A 24,033-nucleotide genomic window follows, 5' to 3' on the forward strand; every position below is an offset into this window, starting at 1 on the left:
TTTTCATAGTTTGGCCAGGGGTGCGATTTATACTCAGGAGCGACTTATGTGTAAAATATCAAATAATATTATTTAGCTCATTCACGTAAGAGACTAGACGTATAAGATTTCATAGGATTTAGCGATTAGGAGTGACGGATTGTTTGGTAAACATGTAGCATGTTCTATATGTTATAGTTATTTGAATGACTCTTACCATAATATGTTACGTTAACATACCAGGCACCTTCTCAGTTGGTTATTTATGCCTCATATAACGTACACTTATTCAGCCTGTTGTTCACTATTCTTAATTTATTTTAAATCGCCTTTCACATGTCTATTCTTGGTGTTGGGTTTTATCAAATACATTTCCCCCAAAAATGCGACTTATACTCCAGTGCGACTTATATATGTTTGTTTCCCTTCTTTATTATGCATTTTCGGCAGGTGCGATTTATACTCTGGAGCGATTTATAATCCAAAAAATACAGTACGGTATAGGCCTTTTATTAGTTTTGCATCATAACACGTTTGTAGCCGCGTTTGACACAGTACTTAGTAAAATTACAATTATTATTTACCTGGTGCTTGGTACTGCTACAATATTGTAGCAATGCGGAATACGTTAATTGTGATATAATCTCAAGTTTAAAATCATATCAGAAAGTAGCTTGTTTTGTGTTCTATTGCATATAAAGTAGGGGTGTCCCAAGCCAAAATTTATTTTGATATTGGTCCAATATCATCAAAAAAATAAGTATCTGCTTTATATTGACTTGCATGTCAAGTTTCCGATATGTCCTAAGAACAGTATCAAATAATCATAGTTCTATATTACTTACACATTAAAAAAAAATCTCCAATTTAGGTATTAGAAAGTGTCCAATAACAAATATGTTCACCTTCTTCTATTTACTGCATCATGAGCTTAAAGGGGAACTGCACCTTTTTTGGAATTGTGCCTATTGTTCACAATCATTATGAAAGACATGACGACAGATAGATTTTTTTTTTTTTATGTATTCTAGATAATAAATCAACGTTAATAAAAGTCAGCTTACAGCGGAGCTAATGGGGGCTCCACTATTCCGTCCATAAAATCCAATAAATAACCATTCAAAAAGCTCCAACAATGCCCCATTTACATTTCATGACTTAAATATTAACCAAACATATGATATTGATATTATAAGCGCTAACACAGACAAACTATTTAGATGAGCGCCGTGTTCACTTCTGTTTGTTCGTATGTTTACATCATCAAGTGACCTGCAGCTTTCTCGCTTCTTTGCGCCCTGTAAGTTTATTGTAGTTCATAAATCATGCATCTCACCTGGACATGAGACACGTCTGTGGAGCAGTGACGTGCTGTCAGGGGAGGCAAGTGAGGCAGTGCCTCAGCTGCCACCAGGTGGCTTAACCATGAGATGTTTCAAAACGAAGTAATAAAATAAAATACGTTTTAATATTTCTCTTTTGGTTTATGCTTCCTATGTGATTTTGGTGTGGTGCCTGTATATTTTGATCATTTTAATGGTCAAAATCACGGAAATTCCATGTTTCCTGATCAAAACAATGCAGCAGATGAGAAGCGAGGCAGACACAGGCGGTGCCTCCACAGCTACACACAGTGTGTATTGCGTGTGCGTGCGAGGGGGTGCATGCTTCTTGCCACGTGGAAAAGGCAGGTCTTGAGGCAGGAAGTACCTCTGCCTCAAGGTAGGGGGCGATATATTGTCAACTTGCAGTTCAATGCCTCAGCAGTACTCTGACTCACCACACTGGGAGAAGTGGGGGCGCTCAAGCTAGCACACAGGTCTCTCCAGCGGAAGCCAGCATTTTTTTCTCTTCTTTTTTTTTAACTGTATTTATAACAAACATGGCATTTCCATTAGAGTAAGCCAGCGTTGGTGGGTGTTTTTTGTCAGATGCAAAAATATTGTTTAATTTCTTGGAATGTAATTGAATTAAATGATTGTTTCTGCCAATATGGAGGATTACATACTGTATCCAAGATGAAATACTTCTCTAAACTGGACTTTAAGACATTATGAATGCGATCATACAAAGTACGTTTTCATAGAGTATAGCTATTGCTGCTTTAGATGCAAATACAGAAAAGTAATATACATTTACAATACTTGATTTATTTTGTTAAAAGCAAATGGGACCAAAAAGTATTTATTAACAACTTTATCAAAATAGTTTTTGGACCCATCTATCATATCATAATATCATTATGATAAAGTTTTTACGAAAGCGAATAACTTTTTTTCCCGGTAACTCTGATGTGCAACCTAAATCAACAATGACTAGAGCTGCACATATGAATTTAAGTAAAAAAAAAAAAAAAAGAGTATGTATGCCTCACCTGGTGTTTAGTTCACCGCACTTCACTGCTGTGGAGGCAATCCAACAAGTTGCGACACTTTAACAGCCATTTAGAACCTGGAACTGGCGAGGACGAAACAAAACGTTCCTTTGCGAGTATTTTTCATCAAAATGGGAATGTATGAACGTCCCAGCAGTCGGCATTCTAATGACAGCAGACCTTGTACAGTAATTGATCTTTTATTATGTTTGTTGGCTGAAGTCTGCAGTGAGTAATAATCAGTGATGAAGAAGAAAATAAGTCATGATGAATTTTTTTAATTAATGCATCCATAAAATGATAAAAATACGTAGATATTAAATATGATGAGGTGGCGACTCGTCCAGGGTGTACCCTGCCTTCCGCCCGATTCTAGCTGAGATAGGCGCCAGCGCCCCCCGCGACCCCAAAAGGGAATAAGCGGTAGAAAATGGATGGATGGATGGATATGCCCGTTACAACATTACATACATATGTACTTCCGTCATGTATATAAAACCTAAAGGAAGTGTTTGGATGTTTTTAAGGGCTGTATGGGCAGAATTAGACAGCTTGTGGACTTTTGATCGCCTTTATTTAATATTTGGAATGCATAAAAAAAAAATCCATCCATGACTGTGAACTTTTGGCAAAATTCCCCCCAAAAAATGCAGTGTATATGTGTCTATTATACGTCCAGACTGTCTTGTACATATATGTATATGTGTGTGTGTGTTGCAGGCGGTGTGTTTAACAAACTAAAGTGGCTACTCGCCTGGCCTCTGTGTCTACTGCTCTACTTCACCGTGCCCAACTGCGCCACACCTCGCTGGGAGAACTGGTTCATGCTGTCCTTCGTTTTTTCTACCCTGTGGATTGCTGCCTTTTCCTACATCATGGTGTGGATGGTGAGAGATTATACAGTCCAATACAGCAGGAGTGTCCAATCTCTTTTGCACCAAGGACCGGTTTAATGTAGGCATTGTTACGTGTGGCAGATAACTGCAGCAAAATTAGTGCATGGAAAATACATCCAGCCATCTACCGCTTGTGTGCTGGAGCCTATCTCAGCTTCATTACCACTCACCATAATGTTGACTTGGTGGGGAGCCCTGGGCTTTTTCAAAAACCCTTGCAAAAAAAATCTCTCCAAAGACTTTTGTTTTTTACTAATTTTTGCTAACTTATGGATTTATTTTTGGGCTAACGTATCTGATGCGTAACATATACGTAACTGTATATTTATTTTTGAGTTATTTAGTAGTTATTTTTTAATGGTTGTAGGACTACAACTGTAGTTGGTGTGTGTGTGTGTGTGTGTGTGTGTGTGTGTGTGTGTGTGTGTGTGTGTGTGGTTGGGGACCACTGCCCTAAAGGGAATCCTTTTTAAATGATAGTCAGATCCATTCTGAAGATGCCTAAGTGATTTTTAAGCTTTGGCCCATGAAACATGTTTACTGGTTAGTTTGAGTGTGGGACATTTGCACAGCAGCCCCCCTCATCGGACTGCAGCCGCTACATTTAAGTGGTGAAACTTCCTATAAGAGGACAGCTGTAGTGCTGTATTTTGAGGATCACATCATATTTAATTTGAACTTTAAAAAAAAAAATAGTCCTCAGTAGTCACATATAAATTTGTGTGATTTTGTGTGAACTCTTTTTCCCCAGGGTCCCTAGTAAGAATGATCAGCACATTACTTCATCAATCCAGAGATTTAAAGATGTGTACAAGCTAACTGAGCAGTGGCCGTTTTACCTTTTTTTTTTATGTCTCCACAACCTGTAGAAATGGTGGTCCCCACAAATGGTCCCCATTCTAAATGATAACCAGTATGCGCGTGTGTGTGCGTGCCTGCGTGCGTGTGTGTGTGTGTGTGTGCGTGTGTGTGTGCATGGTGTAATAATCAGAGGTCAACTCACGAGAAGAGGACAAACAAGGGGAGAATGATTGATTGGTCAAAGTTAAAGTTAAAAAGTTAAAGTACCAATGATTCACACACATACTAGATTCGGTGAAATTATTCTCTGATTTTGACCCATTACCCTTGATCACCCCATGGGAGGCGAGGGGAGCAGTGAGCAGCAGAAGTGGCCGGGCCCGGGAATCATTTTTGGTGATTCAACCCCCAATTCCAACTAGGGCTGGGCGATATATCGATATATACGATATATCGCGGGTTTGTCTCTGTGCGATATAGAAAATGACTATATCGTAATATTTGAATATACGTTCACACGCAGGACTTTTAGCTGCGGGTGTACACTTCAGGCTCTCCTCGCTCTTTCCTGTCTCTCCTTCTCGCAGACAAGCAGGCTTACATACGTCACACGTCACATACACGCGCTCGCAGGGCAGAAAGGTAAACAACAACAAAAAAAAGGGCAGAGAGGTAGCGACGTGGCTAATGTTAGCTGCTAACGTAGCCGTACGAGAGAAAGATGGTGCGGATCTGGTAACAAATGAAGGAAGACTTAATTCCCAATAACAACAGCAGGGTTTTCATCGTCTGGCAGTGGTTCGGCTTCAAGTGGGAATATGTCGAACAGACAACCGTAATTTGTCAAGTGTGGGGGGAAAAAGCGTTGCTATAAAAAGTAGCATTACTGCTAATATGTAGCATCGTTTGTAAAGTCCCTCGCTAGAGAATGAAGAGAATTTCATAACCTTAGTAACATACCACATAGTGAAGGACACATACTATTTGAATTCTTGTTATGCAGCTCATTTTTATTTGACACTTAAAATGTCTCTGACAAGCTAGCAATTTATGTTTTGGAAATGACTTGAATGTTTGTGCCATTGCTTAATAACTTTAATAAATACACTTTTGTTCAATTGACTTAGTTGTGATTTCCCTATCTGCATGAAAGTTTAAAAGTAGCATATATGAAGAACAATGTTTTAATGTATACACATAGAATCATCATACTGCTGTGATTATATGCATCAAGTGTTCATTCAAGGCCAATGCAAAATATCATAATATACATCGTATATCGCGATATGGCCTAAAAATATTGTGATATTAAAAAAAGGCAATTTCGCCCAGCCCTAATTCCAACCCTTAATGCTGAGTACCAACCAGGGAGGTAATGGGTCCGATTTTTATAGTCTTTGGTATGACTCAGCTGGGATTTGAACTCACGATCTACCGATCTCAGGGCAGAACTCAAACCACTAGGCCACTGAGTAGGTGGTTGGGACACAAGAATTAGTTGGGACACACGAAGGATCTGACTCTAAATCACAATCCAGGAAGTTAATAAACTCATCTCTAGAATCACCAAAATCACAGTCATTCCAGGAAATGTGAGGCAGAGGATTAGGAATAGCATTGGAAGTTGAATTTAAATTAGCAGAATAAAAGCCAGAATCACAGTTAGAAAGGAGATTTATGAGTTCATGCTCAGAATTACCAAGGTCGGGAGAATCTGTATCACACCAAAATGTGGGGGACAAAGTAATATAGGGAACAGGGTGAGGAGTTGAAAGAGGGGGATTGGCCACAAAAGACCATTCTTGACATATAAGGGGAATTAGACAAACAAGGAGAGGGAAAACTAAAGAAAAAAGAAACTTGTAACGGGTAATTATAGAAAGGGTCGTAGGCAAGCTGATGGCGGCGAGGACGCTGTGCCATGTGCTTGCAGCTGGGTCCATTTCTGGGTCTGATCATACTGTCACGGTTGTGGATGTGGAGGCTCGGGGAGGAGGACCCAATTGCAGGGAAGCAAGGTTGTGCTGATTAGCGATGAGGTGGCGACTTGTCCACGGTGTATCCCACCCAAATGCAGCTGGCATAGGCTCCAGCACCCCCTGCGACCCCGAGAGAGACAAATGGTAGAAAATGGATGGATGGATGTATGGAAAGAAGGTTTATTCCAACAACGAGGACAGGACATAAGACAATCAGACAAACACAAGACAGAAAAAAGAGGGCCAAATACACTGACAAATTAGAAACTGAATACACCTGGACTAAACACAAGAGGAAGGATAATGGATTGTCGGAAAGCAGGGCCAGGGCAAGACTCAGCTGCAACCAATAATACTTAAAAGCACATGGGGAACACAACTAGGAAGAATAACACAAAACATAAACCAAGCCATGACCCGGGCAACAGATCATGACGTTTTCCTTCCAGTGTTATGTGCTTATAAGCAACATATGTGTCCTGCGTAAACATGACATAAAACATGCTAAGTGGATTGTGTGAGCTATTTTGCTTTGTACGTCAGTTTTGCGTGCTATTAAGTGTACACATATTTTCACACACACATACTTTTAACAAAAAAGGCTCATAGAGAGTTGAGATTAGCAGTATTTTCTTAAAGGAACAAAACTAAATTGTGTGTTTCATAGGCACATAACCACTTAGTGTGTTCATAATGCTTGGTGCTTGTTATTGGGATCAATTACTTATTATACTCAATCAAATTAATCTACGGTATTTAAAAATAACATTCTGTCTATTTTACAATGAGCCAAAACAAATTATAGAGTGTTTGTATCTTTACTATTCCAACTTGGTACTGATGACATTTTACGAGAAGACCTTACTAAAGAATAGTCACAACTGAGTTTTGGGGTTTTTTTGGTCCTTTTTTGATTAGATCTTCTTTTTTTAAACTGTGAAAAGCCACTAATGTAACTTTGCTTTCAAACTGTCGTCGAGATCAATTGTTTTAAGGGATTTAAAAAAAGGGGGGCTTTGCGTCAAGAACTATCACTCGTTTAAACCGTCATGGTTTGCTTCTGTCCCTCAGGTTACAGTGATTGGCTTCACTCTCGGCATCCCGGATGTCATCATGGGCATCACCTTCCTGGCAGCGGGTACCAGCGTCCCTGATTGTATGGCCAGCCTCATCGTGGCTAGACAAGGTAGTCATTCACACAGTGATCACCTTTACTTGCTCACACTGTCCCTGTATTAACCAATATTACAATATGTTTAATATGAAACCAGCATTTTCAGACTGTTGATTCCTAATCAAAGTCATTATCAGAATCAGAAACAGATTTATTGACCAAGTATGTTTAACCACACAATAAATTTGATGGTAGGCTGTGCTTTTTTTGTTCAATGTAAAAAAACAACCAACTAAAAATATAAAGAAGTACTTAAAAAAGTATTATGTGCAAGCGCGGAAGAGCCAACGGATGCTTGTGGTGATGAATCGGGCGGGTTTGCCTCGTCTGTCGTTATCCGCAGTGGGTCGTCGGCCACGCCAAGTACTGCCAACTGTTTTGTAGACGAATTAAAGCGCAGGAAACTTTGCAGGAGGTTTTCTTGCCTACGCATTACGTACTTACCTAGGCGGAAGAAAAAGTAGTTCCCACCAGTCATGTTTCATTTAGACAAGATCTTCGTTATTAACAGCACGTGCGGCTGGGGAAGATTGTCTCGGACAGTCGTACTACTAACACTGGTACTCCTCAGGGCTGTGTACTTTCCCCCTGGCTCTTCTCCCTTTATACAAACTGCTGCACCTCCAGTCACCAGTCGGTGAAGCTGCTCAAGTTTGCGGACGACACTATTCTCATCGGGCTCATCTCGGATGGTGACGAGTCTGCCTACAGGAGAGAGGTGGACCGGCTGGCGTCCTGGTGCAGCCTCAACAACCTGGAGCTGAACGCCCAGAAAACAGAGGAGATGATCATGGACTTCAGGAAAGTCAAAGCCCCACCATCCCCCCTCACCCTGATTGACTCTCCCACCCCCGTCTCCATTGTGGACTCCATCCGTTTCCTGGGCACCACCATAACCCAGGACCTCAAGTGGGAGCCAACCATCAGCTCCCTCATCAAGAAGGCCCAGCAGAGGATGTACTTCCTGCGGCAGCTGAAAAAACTGAAAGTGCCGACTAAGATGCTGGTGCAGTTCTACTCAGCAGTCATCGAGTCCATCCTCACCTCCTCCATCACCGTGTGGTTCCCCGGCGCCACAATCCGGGACAAGCATCGACTGCAGCACATGGTACGTGCTGCTGAGAAGGTGATTGGCTGCAAACTCCCACCCTTCCAGGACCAGGAGGTGTGTGGGTCGGATCACAGCTGACTCTTCTCACCCTTGACACAAAATATTCTCCCCTCTTCCCTCAGGTAGGAGACTACGGTCCATCCAGACCCACACCTCCTGCCACCTGAAGAGTTTTTTCCCCTCGGCCATCAGACACGTGAACAATACCAAGATCTGATTGCTCAATTACAGCTCATGTTATTTTATTCTGTGTTATATGTCTTTTATGTTGCATGATTGCGCCAGGTAAAATTCATAGTTTGTGAACCCGTTCTCAAACAATGGCAACAAAAAAAAAAATCTGATTCTGATTAAGTTAGTTTACACTGTGTTGCTGTTGGTGATATACATTATCTCAAAACCCTAAAGCATCAAAAGTATCAACATTTTGATTTGAGAATCGATATTATAGCATTAAGATCTGGTCTTGGCGGTATTAATATTTTAGTATTGATTTCGCATATGACGAGTAAGCACACTTCGCAGGAAGACCAGCCGCCTCAACATGTGTTGCTTACATAAGGCTTTTAATTTTTTTGCCGCTCCAAACCTCCAGTATGAGTCCTGGATGGGCGGATGGTCGACACCGATTATCTTTTGTGCAGTCCTGATTGTCCATTGCAGTCTGTCTCTGTCCAACTTGGTTGGAAATCCACACCAGACAGTGATAGAGGTGCACATGACGGACTGAATGATGCCTGTGTAGAACATGATCAGCAGTTCCTTTGGCAGGTTGAACCTCTTGAGCTGATGTAGGAAGTACATCCTCTGCTGTGCCTTTTTTCTGATTGTGTCTATGTTTGAGGTCCACTTTATGTCCCTTGAGATTGTGGATCCCAGGAACCTGAGAGTCCACAATAGACACCACGTTGTTTGGAATGTTGAGGGGGAGTGATGGGGACTCCTCCTGAAGTCCACTGTCATCTACACAGTCTTAAGTGAGTAACCTCTAGATCAGGGATCTCAAACTCAATTTGCCTGGGGGCCACTGGATGCAGACACTGGGTGAGGCTGGGCTGCAAGAAAAGATTTCTTCAAAAAAAAAAAGCATGCACGCTTTAATGAATTCACCTTCTTCGAATGGCTTTCCTGCAATTGCAACATACAAGACAACTCTCCCCATTTTTCCAGGAGACTCCCGAATTTTTGTGCGTTTTTAATTTAAATTTTAAGCGTTCTCCAAAAATTTGTCCTGATTTTCACCCAGCCAACAATTTCAAAAGCGTGCCGTGTTGGCACTGCCTTTACCGCCCTCTACAACATGTCATCCCTTTCGACTTTACATCATATTAATAGCGTGCTGGCCTTCTTACGTGCCGTAAAAGACTCCTGTTGACACATGTGGGGACTGCAAGACATACTTGATCAACAGCCATACAAGTCACACTGAGGGTGGCTGTATAACAAGTTTATCACTGTTACAAATATGCGCCACACTGTGAACACACACCAAACAAGAATGACAAACACATTTTGGGAGAACATCCGCACTGTATCACAACATAAACATAACAGAACAAATACTCAGAACACCTTGCAGCCCTAACTCTCCACCTCTACTGACGCAGGAGGTAGCGGGGATGTTTATTGTTGCCCGGAAGAGTTAGAGCTGCATGGGATTCTGGGTATTAGTTCTGTTGTGTTTATGTTGTGTTACGGTGCAGATGTTCTCCCGAAATGTGTTTGTCATTCTTGTTTGGTGTGGGTTCACAGTGTGGAGCATATTTGTAACAGTGATAAACTAGTTATACAGCCACCCTCAGTGTGACCTGTAAGTATGCCTTGCAGTCACTGACACATGTTTGCAGAAACCTTACAGAACATGTGGCTGAGACTATATGCTGTATGTTTGATGAAAAGGCGGATGCTATGACTTGTGTTCATAAAAGCCAAACACAGAAATGTCTGGAATGGTACACTGTTCGTACAAGTTGTAGAGGGCGTCAAAGGCAGTGTCAACAAGGCACCCATTGAACATTGTTGTTTGGGTGAAAACTCACAGATGTTCGAGGGAATGATTACCCTTGAATGACTGCCATGAAATTCCGGAGTCTCCCGGAAAATTCGGAAGGTTTGGTAATTATAGCAAATATGACAAATATGGGGGCTTCACAGTGGCAGAGGGGTTAGTGCGTCTGCCTCACAATACGAAGGTCCTGAGTGGTCAGGGTTCAATCCCGGGCTCGGGATCTTTCTGTGTGGAGTTTGCATGTCCTCCCCGTGAATGCGTGGGTTCCCTCCGGGTACTCCGGCTTCCTCCCATTTCCAAAGAAATGCACCTGGGGATAGGTTGATTGGTAACACAAAATTGGCCCTAGTGTGTGAATGTGAGTGTGAATGTTAGATAGATAGATAGTACTTTATTGATTCCTTCAGGGGAGTTCCTTCAGGAAAATTTAAAAAAGTTGTTGTCTGTCTATCTGTGTTGGCCCTGCGATGAGGTGGCGACTTGTCAAGGGTGTACACCGCCTTCCGCCCGAATGTAGCTGAGATAGGCACCAGTTCCCCCCGCCGCCCCCAAAGGGAATTAAGCGGTAGAAATGGATGGATGGATGACAATTATGACGCTGTCAAGCGCCATTCACTTAAAACTTGCGGGCCACACTAACACTAAATTTACATATCAAGGTGCGGGCTGCAAAATAACATCTCACGGGCCACAATTGGCCCACGGGCCCTGTGTCTGAAACCCCTGCTCTAGATGGTTCTGACAGTACCAGAGAGCCAGCTGTTCCACTTTCTGCCTGTTGGCAGAGTCGTCTTTTTCACACGGTGGATTTGTCTGCAAACTTCAAGAGTTTCACAGAGAGAGACCCCAAGGTGCAGTCAGTAGTGCAGAGGGGGAAAAAACAGTGGGGAGAGATCACACCTCTGGGGGGCGCTAATGCTGATTGTATAAGCGCTGGTTATGATGCTCCCTTGCTTTACATGCTTCATCCTGTCTGTCAGGAAGTTGGTGATCTACTGACAGGTGGAGGCCTGTACTGTGAGCTGGGTGAGTTTGCTGTGCGGCATATCCGGGATAATGGTGTTAAATGCAGAGGTGAAGTCCACAAACAGAATCCTAGCATAGGTCCCAGGGGAGTCAAGGTGATGCAAGATGTGGTTGAGTCCCATGTATACATAGTAGGTCGCATAGGCAAAAAACAGGAGGTCCAGCAGGGGGGCCTATGATGTCATTTGGGCGGAACAGCCCCAGTCTTTCAAAGGACTTCATGACCACAGACATCAGGGTGACCACACTATGTATATTACACAATTTCAACATAATTAGAACGTAGATTAAAATTTTTCTTACCGCGGATGGGTTTCGTACCCAAGATCTTCTGCTTTGAGGAGCAAGTACTAATAACACCAGCGACAGAGCCACCGGAACATGGAAAATATGTTTTCATATTGTAATCAGTGACAGAGCAATATGTAGCTCAGAATAAGTTTCGGGTAAAATTTCATATAAAGCGCCTTGTCATTCAACAATTTTCATTTTTTAATGTGCTTCGTTGTGCAAAATCCCCCTGCTGCGTTGGTTCCTTTGTCCATCTCTTCACGGTCCATAATGCAGGTTTAACACTTTTAACTGCTGCCTGTAGGTCAGGACGAGGTGAATCAGAATAGAGTCCTAAAGATGCCTGGGGAACAGAGCGATAACAGTCCTTTATCGCTGTGTAGCAGCGGTCCAGTGTGTTAGCTCCCCTTGTAGGGCACGTAATATGATGTCTGCATTTGAGATGTTCATGAGTTAAATTTCCTCCAGAATTATGAGCAAAGAGTCAGGATGCATTTTCTCGACGTCCGCAATATGGTCAGCCAGGTGCTTTAACGCTTCTGTTATGTAGACCATGATATGCGAAGAGAACTACCGCGGTGAATAAACCGGTTTACTTTATTGAAACATCTCTTCAGATGTGGGCTGCAGGTCTGCTTCAACACTCTGACATCTTTGCATCAACCTTTGTTACTATAGAAGCATATTTGTGTCCTACTTTCATCTTCCCTGAGAGCTCTTTTAGGCGGTCCACTCTGCGTAGCCGAAAGTCCCGTAGGTATAGTGAGCTATCTGCAAAAATTTGTGTTTTTGGTGTTGACGAGCAGACGTTTGTCCATCTTATTAGCCAGGGAATGGACGTTGACCAGGTGAATGGATAGAAATGCAGTGTGTAATCCAAGCTGCCCCAGGTAAACGAGCCCACCTGCTCATTTTTTCTGTCTTCAACGTTGTCCGTCTATAGAAAGCTGGTTTTCCGCCGGTGAGAATCTCTGCGTAACTCTCTGGTTCAATATAAACCGATTAAAATAGTTTGGCAGAGGACAGTCCAATGTTTAAACAGTTCTTTACCAGAGGAGGGCAGCAGAATACTGCAGATTTAAAGGAAAACACAACAACTTCTAGACAGCACAATACGGTGGCAACCATCTGCAGTGTCATTTTGATCCTCACACCCACCAAAAAAAGTATTTTAATGGTAGTGGAGTGATAATTGTTTTTAGTGACACCTAATTGTCACAGTTGCTAATTACGTTAAGCTTGTGATGCAGTTAGTTGAATGATGCGGACACGTTTAAAACTGGATACTTTCTAATTCACTCCTAACTTGAAGACTTTGTATGTGTAAGTAATTTGCAACTAGAATTATTTGATACTTGTTTATAGTGACAAGTGTGCTGGTTTAGACTGTATGTCGAGCTTGTGTGCTGATTTGTGTGTGGCTGCTAGCTCCGACTATGTTAACCTTTTGTAAATAACTTGACTAAAATACAAGAAAATCCCAACCTTTTGTGTTTATTGGAGGACATTTAGATTTCAACTGGCTGTCCAGCTTTGCACAAGTCAACACGCTGCAGGACTGCTTGTATCAGAGATTATATCACACATTTTACATGCAAAACCCATTTCCTCCAATATTCTTATTTTTCTTTTTTGTCTTTTGCTGATATCAGAACAGTATCAATATTGGATTCTACAACCACTAATATTAGATCATATAAAAACGTAATATGACGTGCCTATTGATCTCGCTGGTCGGATGGCAAAGGATTATGGGATTTGTTTGAGCCCATCATGGCGTAGAAGGCAGGCAATAATGGACAGCGAATCACGTTGAGATCAATCCCGCTTCTGTCGACAACCCCTCTTTGCATACCAACTCTTCAAGTCCTTGTCCAGCGTGATCTCTTTAGTACTAAATTGACGTCAACATACATGATCGATTGATTCCGCCAACATAAAATGTGGGAGCCAAGAGGTAATTTCTATGAAAAATGGTCTGTTTATGTTGACATGTGTTATATTGTAATAATAAAATAATAATAATAAACTCATAATAATCCCCTCAATTCCCCCAAAAGATAGATTAACTCGCTGGACTATAAAAACAATATAACATACATCCATAAACGTGGATGCATATTCAAAAGTGCAATGTATATCTGTAGAGTAAACTATCTATATCTGCACTTTCTTTTGTAAATGGAAACTCTCTGTACCTTATTGCTCTTTTATCTTGCACTACAACGAGCTAACGCATCAAAATGTTCTTATCTGTACTGTGAAGTTCAAATTTGAATGACAATTAAAGGAAGTCTAAGTCTATTGTCAACTTAATCATCAATGACAAGCAGCGTGAGACAACAAAAGTAATAAAACATGGACGTAGCCTCTTCTTGTTCAGAGCAAAGTAAGCTAAAAAAAAAAAAAAACTCAACTACGTCACAAGTAAATGTACAAACAATGGATCGTTTCTGTTATGTCGACAGCCGCTTATGTTGCCAGTCCGAAGGGTGTCGACATTAACGTTTTCCATTGTACCAATACTATTGTAAACACGTCTTGTCTTGAAGAGAAATGTCAACCTTAACAGGAATATTGTGTTGTCGGCCCTCTTATTTTATGGCGTTGTATTGAAAACGGGAAAGCTCGACGGGGTTCCTTTCATCCGTGCTTTTTCTCTCTTCCCCCATTAAATATTTAGGGAGTTTAGTCCGGGCGTGCAGAGAGGCGCATCATCGCCTTAGCTTCAGGTAGTTTTTTGTATGTTATTTATTGTCAAGGTCGTCGGCCACACAATCTTACCTTTGTATTGACCTACCATTTCCTGTCCTGTGTTTGTCTGCTCTTACATCTTCCTCTCTGTTCCTCTGTGCAGGAATGGGTGACATGGCAGTGTCCAACTCCATCGGCAGTAACGTCTTTGACATCCTGGTGGGCCTTGGCCTCCCCTGGGCCCTGAAGACCCTCGCTATTAACTACGGCTCTGATGTAAGCAGCATACCACAACAAAAAACACGCTATTCATTATGAATGACTGCCAATAAAAGATGGTCGAGTTCAAATCAGTTAAGGTTCCTTTTTCAGGGCTCTGCCAGTCCCGTTGTTCAAGAAACCCTTCACAAATGACGTATTTCCTTGAATAGCCAGGCATGTAATATGCGCCAGCCTTGAATTACTGCCGGGTAAACCCTGCTCCCCAAATTAACAAGCGCATGCTTACTTTTACCACCGGGTCAAATTCGTGACATCATTTTCAAAATGGTGGTGGAGTTATTTTTTTGCTGTGTCTGTGTGTAAACCAGGGGTCTTTTTCCACAGCCATACTGATCACACTAATGGTTGTAAAATAAAAAACATTAACACTCTTAATAATATGCGCCACACTCTGTGAACCCACACCACACACATTTCTGGAGAACATTGGCTCTGTAACACATTATAAACGTAACATAACACTTACCCAGAAGGCAATGCATCCACGACTCCTGGCTACACCATACACTCGCTGGCACCAAACCCCGCCCCCCTACCCCCCCTCTTTTCCGTGCGTTGGTTGAGGTGGGCGGGGTTGGGGGCGCGTGTATAATACAGCCAAGTGTCACGGATGCACGGCATTATGGGTAATCCCTATGCTGCGTTTATGTGCCACAGAGCCAATGATCTCCAGAAATGTGCTCGGTGTGGGTTCACAGAGTGTGGCGCATATTATTAAGAGTTTTAAAGTTGTTTATATCACAACCATCAGTGTAAAAGATATGGCTGTTGACCAAGTATGCATTGCAATCTAGTACTAAAAGCAGCGAAATGCATGTGTCCAGCCGGCACGCAGACAGCAAGGTGTAAAAGTGGTCGCGATGACATGCTGTAGAGCAGTAGTCCCCAACCACCGGGCCGCGGACGCTGAAGGATTTTTTATTATTATTTTTTTATGTCACACTCAATTTTTAACTGCATGCCATTGGCAAGCGCAGGGGTGGGAAGAGGTTTTAATATTATTAGCGCCAGCTTACCATTACCGCATGCTTTGAATAAGCGCAGGAGCGAGAAGAGGTTTTAAATTAATTAGTGCCCCGGCGGCTATTCAAGGAAATACGGTATGCTCATTTCCAGAGCTGTCCAATTATTCATTATTGATATTAAGCCATGCTAATTCATAGGCCTCGCAGCGCACGGAGCAATAAGCCACCACAGGTAGAAACAAAAAACTGCCCGTTCCAGAGGGCGACAAAATACAGACCCTGTTTCCATATGAAATGGGAAATTGTGTTAGATGTAAATATAAACGGAATGCAATGATTTGCAAATCCTTATCAACCCATATTTAGTTGAATGCACTACAAAGACAAGATATTTGATGTTCAAACTCATAAACTTTTTTTTTTTTTTTGCAAATAATAATTAACTTAGAATTTCATGGCTGCAACACGTGCCAAAGTAGTTGGGAAAGGGCATGTTCACCACTGTGTAACATCACTTTTTCTTTTAACAACACTCAATAAAAGCTTGGGAACTGAGGAAACTAATTATTGAAGCTTTGAAAGTAGAATTCTGTACCATTCTTGCTTGATGTACAGCTTAAGTTGTTCAACAGTCCGGGGTCTTGTTGTCGTATTTTACGCTTCATTATGCGCCACACATTTTCGATGGGAGACATGTCTGGACTGTAGGCGGGCCAGAAAAGTACCCGCACTCTTTTACTACGAAGCCACGCTGTTGTAACACGTGGCTTGGCATTGTTTTGCTGAAATAAGCAGGGGCGTCCATAATAACCTTACTTGGATGACAACATGCGTTGCTCCAAAACCTGTATGGACCATTCAGCATTAATGGTGCCTTCACAGATGTGTGAGTTACCATGCCGTGGTTTTTTGAAGTGTTCCTGAGCCCATGTGGTGATATCCTTTACACACTAATGTCGGTTTTTGATGCTGTACCGCCTGAGGGATTAAAGGTCCGTAATATCCTCGCTTATGTGCACTGATTCCTCCAGATTCTCTGAACCTTTTGATGATTTTACAGACCGTAAATGGTAAAATCCCAAATTTTTTTGTAATAGCTCGTTGAGAAATGTTGTTCTAAAACTGTTCGAAAATTTGCTTACAAATTGGTGACCCTCGCCCCATCCTTGTTTGTGAATGACTTAGCATTTCATGGAAGCTGCTTTTATACCCAATCATGGCACCCACCTGTTCCCAATTAGTCTGCACACCTGTGGGATGTTCCAAATAAGTGTTTGATGAGCATTCCTCAACTTTATCAGTATTTATTGCCACCTTTCCAAACTTCTTTGTCATGTGTTGCTGGCATCAATTTCTAAAGTTAATGATTATTTGCAAAAAAAAAATGTTTATAACTTTAAACATCAAATATGTTGTCTTTGTAGCATATTCAACTGAATATGTGTTGAAAATGATTTGCAAATCATTGTATTCTGTTTATATTTGCATCTAACACAATTTCCCAACTCATATGGAAACAGGGTTTGTAATTATTAGGGCTGGCATCACAAAAGCACTCTATGCCATAACCAATAGGGGGCCCTCATGATCATGGCCTCAGCGTTTGTAAATATTCGAAGATTTTGTTCTTTCATTTAGACGAAAAAAAAGTCAACTTAAATCAATCTTTGCTGTCAAAGTTTATTCATGCAAAATGGTTCATTCCTGCTGGTCGCAGTAAACCGAGCAAGGAAAGGTTCATCAACACAGATGTCATAACATCGTCAAAGCTCACATTTATACAGTCACACAAAGAGCCAACATTTGGGAACCAGGATGAGGTGATGAGGTTTTTTTTACAATTTGAATTCATGGAGACATTACACATTACTAGCTGCAGACTCCAGCTCCCCCCACAAAATGTATAGATGGATTAGCAGCTGCATACTGCATGTATTAACTGTTGTAGAATCATAAGATTTTTACATGTGTTATAAGGTTTTTACTAGGGCTGTCAAAAAATGTCCATGCACGGATAAATCACGCAGTTTACCGTATTTATTGGAATGAAACATGGACTTACAACTAGTTGAATGACACCTTCAACATGGCCTGAGGGGGTCTGTATCGCTTGCACTGGCACTTAGCTTCTTTGAGGAGGGTAGCAGGACCTTTCCACAAAAAAAAAAACTACAAATGTGCTGACTTGCACATCATTCCCCTTTTCCCTAACGTTAAAAAGACCGAAGTCAGTGCGAACGCCTACGTGCCACCAGAAAAATAAAACAAGTACAAACCCCGTTTCCATATGAGTTGGGAAATTGTGTTAATTGTAAATATAAACGGAATACAATGATTTGCAAATCATTTTCAACCCATTTTCAGTTGAATATGCTACAAAGACAACATATTTGATGTTCAAACTGATAAAAAAAAATTGGGGGGCAAATAATCATTAACTTTAGAATTTGATGCTAACACGTGACAAATAAGTTGGGAAATGTGGCCATAAATACTGATAAGGTTGAGAAATGCTCATCAAACACTTATTTGGAACATCCCACAGGTGTGCAGGCTAATTGGGAACAGGTGGGTGCCATGATTGGGTATAAAAGCAGCTTCCATGAAATGCTAAGTAATTCACAAACAAAGATGGGGCGAGGGTGACCAATTTGTAAGTACATTTTTGAACAGTTTTACAACAACATTTCTCAACGAGCTATTGCAAGGAATTGAGGGATTTTACCATCTACGGTCTGTAAAATCATCAAAAGGTTCAGAGAATCTGGTGAAATCACTGCACGTAAGCGATGATATTACGGACCTTTGATCCCTCAGGTGGTACTGCATCAAAAGCTGACATCAGTGTGTAAAGGATATCCCCACATGGGTTTAGGAACACTTCCGAAAACCACTGTCAGTAACTACAGTTGGTTGCTGCATCTGTAAGTGCAAGTTAAAACTCTGCTATGCAAAGCCAAACCCATTCATCAACAACACCAAGGAACGCCGCTGGCTTTCCTGGGCCCGAGCTCATCTAAGATGGACTGATACAAAGTGGAAAAGTGTTCTGTGGTCTGACGAGTCCACATTTCAAATTATATTTGGAAACTGTGGATGTGGTGTCCTCCGGAACAAAGAGGAAAATAACCATCCAGATTGTGATAGGCGCAAAGTTCAAAAGCCAGCATCTGTGATGGTATGGGGGTGCATTAGTGCCCAAGGCATGGGTAACTTACACATCTGTGAACGCACCATTAATGCTAAATGGTCCATACAGGTTTTGGAGCAACATATGTTGTCATCCAAGCAACGTTATCATGGACGCCCCTGCTTATTTCAGCAAGAAAATACCAAGCCACGTGTTACAACAGCGTGGTTTCGTAGTAAAAGAGTGCGGGTACTTTCCCAGTCCGCCTGCAGTCCAGACATGTCTCCTATCGAAAATGTGTGGCGCATTATAAAGCACAAAATACAACAGCGGAGACCCCGGACTGTTGAACGACTGAAGCTCTACATAAAACAAGAATGGGGAATAATTCCACTTTCAAAGCTTCAACATTTAGTTTCCTCAGTTCGCAAACGTTTATTGAGTGTTGTTAAAAGAAAAGGTGATGTAACACAGTGGTGAACATGCTCTTTCCCAACTACTTTGGCACCTGTTGCAGCCATGAAATTCTAAGTTAATTATTATTTGCAAAAAAAAAAGTTTATGAGTCCCAACATCAAATATCTTGTCTTTGTAGTGCATTCAACTGAATATGGGTTGAAAAGGATTTGCAAATCATTGTATTCCGTTTATATTCACATCAAACACAATTTCCCAACTCATATGGAAACGGGGTTTGTAGAAGAACGCCCACGTGCAACAACTGCTATCATGGCCGAAGCTGCAAAACAACCAAAGAAACGAAAAGTTTTGTCTGAGGAGACAAAAGAGAAAAAGGGATGTTATTCAGATAAAAGGACAGTCAAGGAACAACATGGCTTTCACTGGCTGGCGTGAGCTCAAAGATGCTGTTTTGGCTCTGTCGGTGACTAGTATGTGACTTTCGATGCTCAAATTAAAAATGATAATGCAAATGCTAGCTATTGGAATAGTTTCACTACTACTTCCTTCAAAAAAAAAAATCTCTGGCTGGTCTTTCTTTGACTCGGACCGATACATTCTTGGTAGTAGCGTCATGTTTGTAGCGCCATCTAAGATCATTTATTGATAGTGTCTGCTTATTGTCGGTATAGCCATTAGAGACGTAATATTTGTTATCTGTGCCAATATTACAGCGGACATGTTGTCAGTTTGCGCTATATGTGCTAGTCTTCATGGGAAATGTGGTCTTCCTTCTGTGGTCCACTGGCGCCGCCAAAATCAACCAAAACTGAAAGTTCTTAAGTGGGGTCTTAAAAATCCTTTCCTTTTCTCAAAAAACAACAGTGAGCCTTATAATCAGTGTGCCTAATGTGTATATTAGTTCTGGTTGTGTTTACCGACCTCAAAGCAATTTTATTTGGTACATGGTGTAATGATAAGTGTGACAAGTAGATGGCAGACACACATAAAAGACTGCAAGTTGACACAGCCTGTTTAATAAAAGACACTAGCAAGTACAGGTTAACAAGCAAGCCCAAAACTGTGATGTTTCTTTAAGAATACAGAACATCCGTCCATCCATTTTCTACCGCTTGTCCCTTTTAGGGTCACGGGGGGTAGTTGGAGCATATCTCAGCTGTAAAAATGTTTAAGTAGGATTTAAGGAAGCTACGAAGCCGCACCGCAGCTATTTGTACCTGTTGTTGCGTTTTTGGGATCTGCAAATTGGCTTGCACCACTGTAGCCCGCGCTGTAGTCAATAAGATCCTTCTTTTTCTCCATCTTCTTGTTTTGGGGCATTCATCTTTCGCTGTTGCGATTTCTAACACAAAGTAAAATTCAGTTGTAGCTTATATATGTCAGTAGACTCGTTATGGCAGTGCTAAAACCTACAGAAAAAGATGACAGAGAGAAGATGCTGTCGAAGTGGAGGCACGTGACTAAAACTGCCCATAAAACGCTGCATCCCTAAGAGACGGTCAAAAAGCACCTTAAAGATGGTGTGTAAAACATAATCTATGCAACATGTTGATCAAAGAACCACAATCACATGTTATGTAGACCACAAGGAAGTGTTTTAAATGTAGGAAAAAAATAAATTATAATATGAACCCTTTAATGCGCCTTATAGTCCGGTGCACCCTATGGTCCGAAAAACATGCTATTTTGACCATACATGCTCTTTTACTGTAACCGCGGATGGTCACCTGAAATGTAGGGGAAAAAAATTATAATATGAACCCTTTGATGCGCCTTATAATCCGGTGCACCCTATGGTCAGAAAAACACGCTATTTTGACCGTACATGCTCTTTTACTGTACCCGCGGAAGGTTACCCGAAAGGCAGCGCGGGGTGTTATATGGTCAATGATCAGGTCAATGCATGCAACTTTCACTTAAAAAAATACTCAGACTGGACTTTAGCTAACATATTTAGCAAGTTTTGAGCAAATAAATGAAGTGCGTTCAAGTAAAATATTTTGTTTTACATTTCTGTGTGACAGTCTGACAATAACATTGTATTTGTGTCCAAATATTGGGGTCTTTTTTAATTAATTTACATTAGGCAAGCCAGTAATCTATGAAAAATCAAAATTCCAAACTGTGATTAATGAATGAATGAATGAATGATCTTTATTGTCATTGTGCATGTACAGGTACAGGTCCAACGAAATTTAGGTTGCTTCCCTGAGGTGCTTTGCATTTAAAAAAAGAAGAAACCACACAATATACAGAAACAACACAATATGCAATATACAATATGGCCCACTCTAAGAGGCAATGTAAAAGAACGAGACAATAAAAAGTATAAAGTGACTGGTAAAAACTGACTAGAGAGGAGAATGCTGATTCCCAGTGTGCTGAGGGGTGGGAGTCCGTATTTCCTACCTCCTATGCTGTGCAGGCTTTTTATTGTAGATTAAATATGTAAATAAATATGGTAAATATTGTCCAGTTGTCCAGTTTTTTTTATTTTTTTTTTTACATTCCAGCTGCGTTTAGTGCAGTTATGGCCCGGGGGTAGAAACTTTTCTTGAGTCTATTTGTGGGGGTTCGCATGGTTCTGAGACGTCTGCCGGAAGGCAGCCGATCGAAGTGGCTGTTGCCGGGGTGGGATGCGTCCTTGAGTATGTTGACTGCCTTCTTCAGGCAGCTCGAGTTGTACAGTTCTTCCAGGGAGGGGAGGGGGCACCCGATGATTTTTTTTGGGCCGAGTTGATGACCCTCTGGAGAGCTTTCCTCTGCTGCTGTGCAGCTGCAGAACCATACACAGATGCAGTATGTGAGGATGCTCTCCACAGAACAGCGGTAGAAGGACAACAGTAGATCCTGTCTCAGGTGGTGATTCCTGAGTACTCTCAAGAAGTAGAGCCTCTGCTGTGCCTTCTTGACGATGGCCGTGGTGTTGGTCCTCCAGGACAGGTCCTGCTCAAGGTGAACTCCCAGGAAGCGTAGGAATGAGACTCTTTCCACACAGCCCCCCTAAATGTACAGGGGCTGTATGGTAATTTTTTCTCCTCCTGCTGTCCAAGATCACTTCCTGGGTCTTGAGCTGGTTCAGCTTCAGGTTGTTCACCCTGCTCAACACTGCCAGCTGCTAAACCTCGTCCCGGTAATGCCGTCTCGTCGACCCCAGAGATGTAGCCCACCACCGTTGTGTCATCTGCAAATTTTATGATGTGATTGCCGGGGTGGGTGGCTGTGAAGTAGTGAATGTAGAGTGAGTGAGCAGGAATCGGATTTAAAAAAATATTATTTGATAGCACACATTTTTAAATGTGTTTTAAAAAGCTAGTTGCAACCAAATTAAGTTAAGGTATTTTTTTATTTGAGTGTGTATGATATCATTAAAAAAAAAAAAAAAAAAAAAAAACACTTGCGGAAGCCACAACGCAGTAATTCAATTTGTTTGAATCATTCTTTTTAAAACACCTAGTAGTTATAAAATTATAAAATATGATTGCCGAATAGACAATATGTGTAATGATATTTATGACACATATGTTGACAAGCACACATAGGACGAGCTACGGCGCGATTGCCTCCTTTCTCCCATCCGTTTCTCCATCCATCCATCCATTTCCTACCGCTTGTTCCTTTTGAGGTCGCGGGGGGTCGCTGGCGCCTTTCTCGATGTATTAAATATAAATGCAAAACAGCGGCTCCAGAACAATGTCAGTCTTGATAATTCCACTGCGTGTGCTAAATGATTATGTTTCATTTTCTCCACCCAGTGTTGTGGATGTTCTGATGATCAGCAAATATTCTGCCTATTCACGATGAGGGACACACTAAATGAAATGTGCTTCATATCCTGCTCACTTTAGAGACGCAATCGTCTGCGCACAAGTTTAGTGGATGTGCTATCAAGTTCCCACATCCTTTTAGTACAATACAGTTTAGAATAGTTCCTTTAGTAGATCAGGCCCTAAATGTTTTTTCTTTTGTTGCAGATCAAATTAAACAGCAAAGGTTTGATTTTTTCCGTCGGGCTTCTGTTGGCTTCCGTGTTCCTGACGGTGAGTACACATATTTTTGTATGCACATTTCATAACCCTTCAAACTTGCAGAGCACCTTCATGTATTCTTCTTTTTTTTTTTTTTTTACAGTTACAAATCTTTTTCTTCTACCTTTCTGTTATAGTGATATATTTGTATACATCTATACTACCGTATTTTTCGGATAAGTCGCTCCGGAGTATACGTCACACCGGCCGAAAATGCATAATGAAGAAGAAAAAAACATATATACGTCACACTGGAGTATAAGTCGCATTTTTGGGGGAAAATGTATTTAATAAGATCCAACAAAAAGAATAGACATTTGAAAGGCAATATAAAATAAATAAAGAATAGTGAACAACAGGCTGAATAAGTGTACGTTATATGACGCATAAATAACCAACTGAGAAGGTGCCTGGTATCTTAACGTAACATATTATGGTAAGAGTCATTCAAATAACTATAACATATAGAACATGCTATACATTTACCAAACAATCTGTCACTCCTAATCCATAAATCCGATGAAATATTCTTCCTCGATGTCGCTTCTAAACAACTCTGCCAACTCCAAAGGTATGCGCCGCTTCCTCTTGTCGTTTTCTGCTGCATATTTCACTATGTCCAGCTCGTAATCAGTACATGATTTCCTTTTCGGTGCCATTTTTCATCAGCCCTTCTCAGTTTTTATAAGTTACCGCCAACATTGAAGTGATCCATTTTAATAGCTACGGTAGTAGCATATAGCATATAGCAGTTAGCATCCCATGACCCACAATGCACTTCCGCTATGACCCGCCCCCGCCAAATTCCTATTGGTTGACGTGTATGTGACGATTGCTGACATTTTCTTCGTCTCTTCCGCGAATTAGATAAATAA

General features: G+C 41.3%; 1 protein-coding gene across 1 annotated transcript in view; it reads left to right on the forward strand.

Moving 5' to 3' along the window:
• LOC133559364 (sodium/potassium/calcium exchanger 3-like) overlaps positions 1-24,033 on the forward strand; it is a 323,976-nt gene that overhangs the window by 288,340 nt on the left and 11,603 nt on the right. The window contains exons 13-16 of the mRNA XM_061911072.1: positions 3,074-3,240; positions 7,101-7,215; positions 14,497-14,609; positions 23,105-23,170. Coding sequence (XP_061767056.1) covers positions 3,074-3,240; positions 7,101-7,215; positions 14,497-14,609; positions 23,105-23,170 — 461 coding nt within the window. The remainder of the gene's footprint in view (positions 1-3,073; positions 3,241-7,100; positions 7,216-14,496; positions 14,610-23,104; positions 23,171-24,033) is intronic.

Source organism: Nerophis ophidion, linkage group LG09, assembly GCF_033978795.1.
Source record: "Nerophis ophidion isolate RoL-2023_Sa linkage group LG09, RoL_Noph_v1.0, whole genome shotgun sequence".
In the NCBI taxonomy this organism is placed as follows: domain Eukaryota; kingdom Metazoa; phylum Chordata; class Actinopteri; order Syngnathiformes; family Syngnathidae; genus Nerophis; species Nerophis ophidion.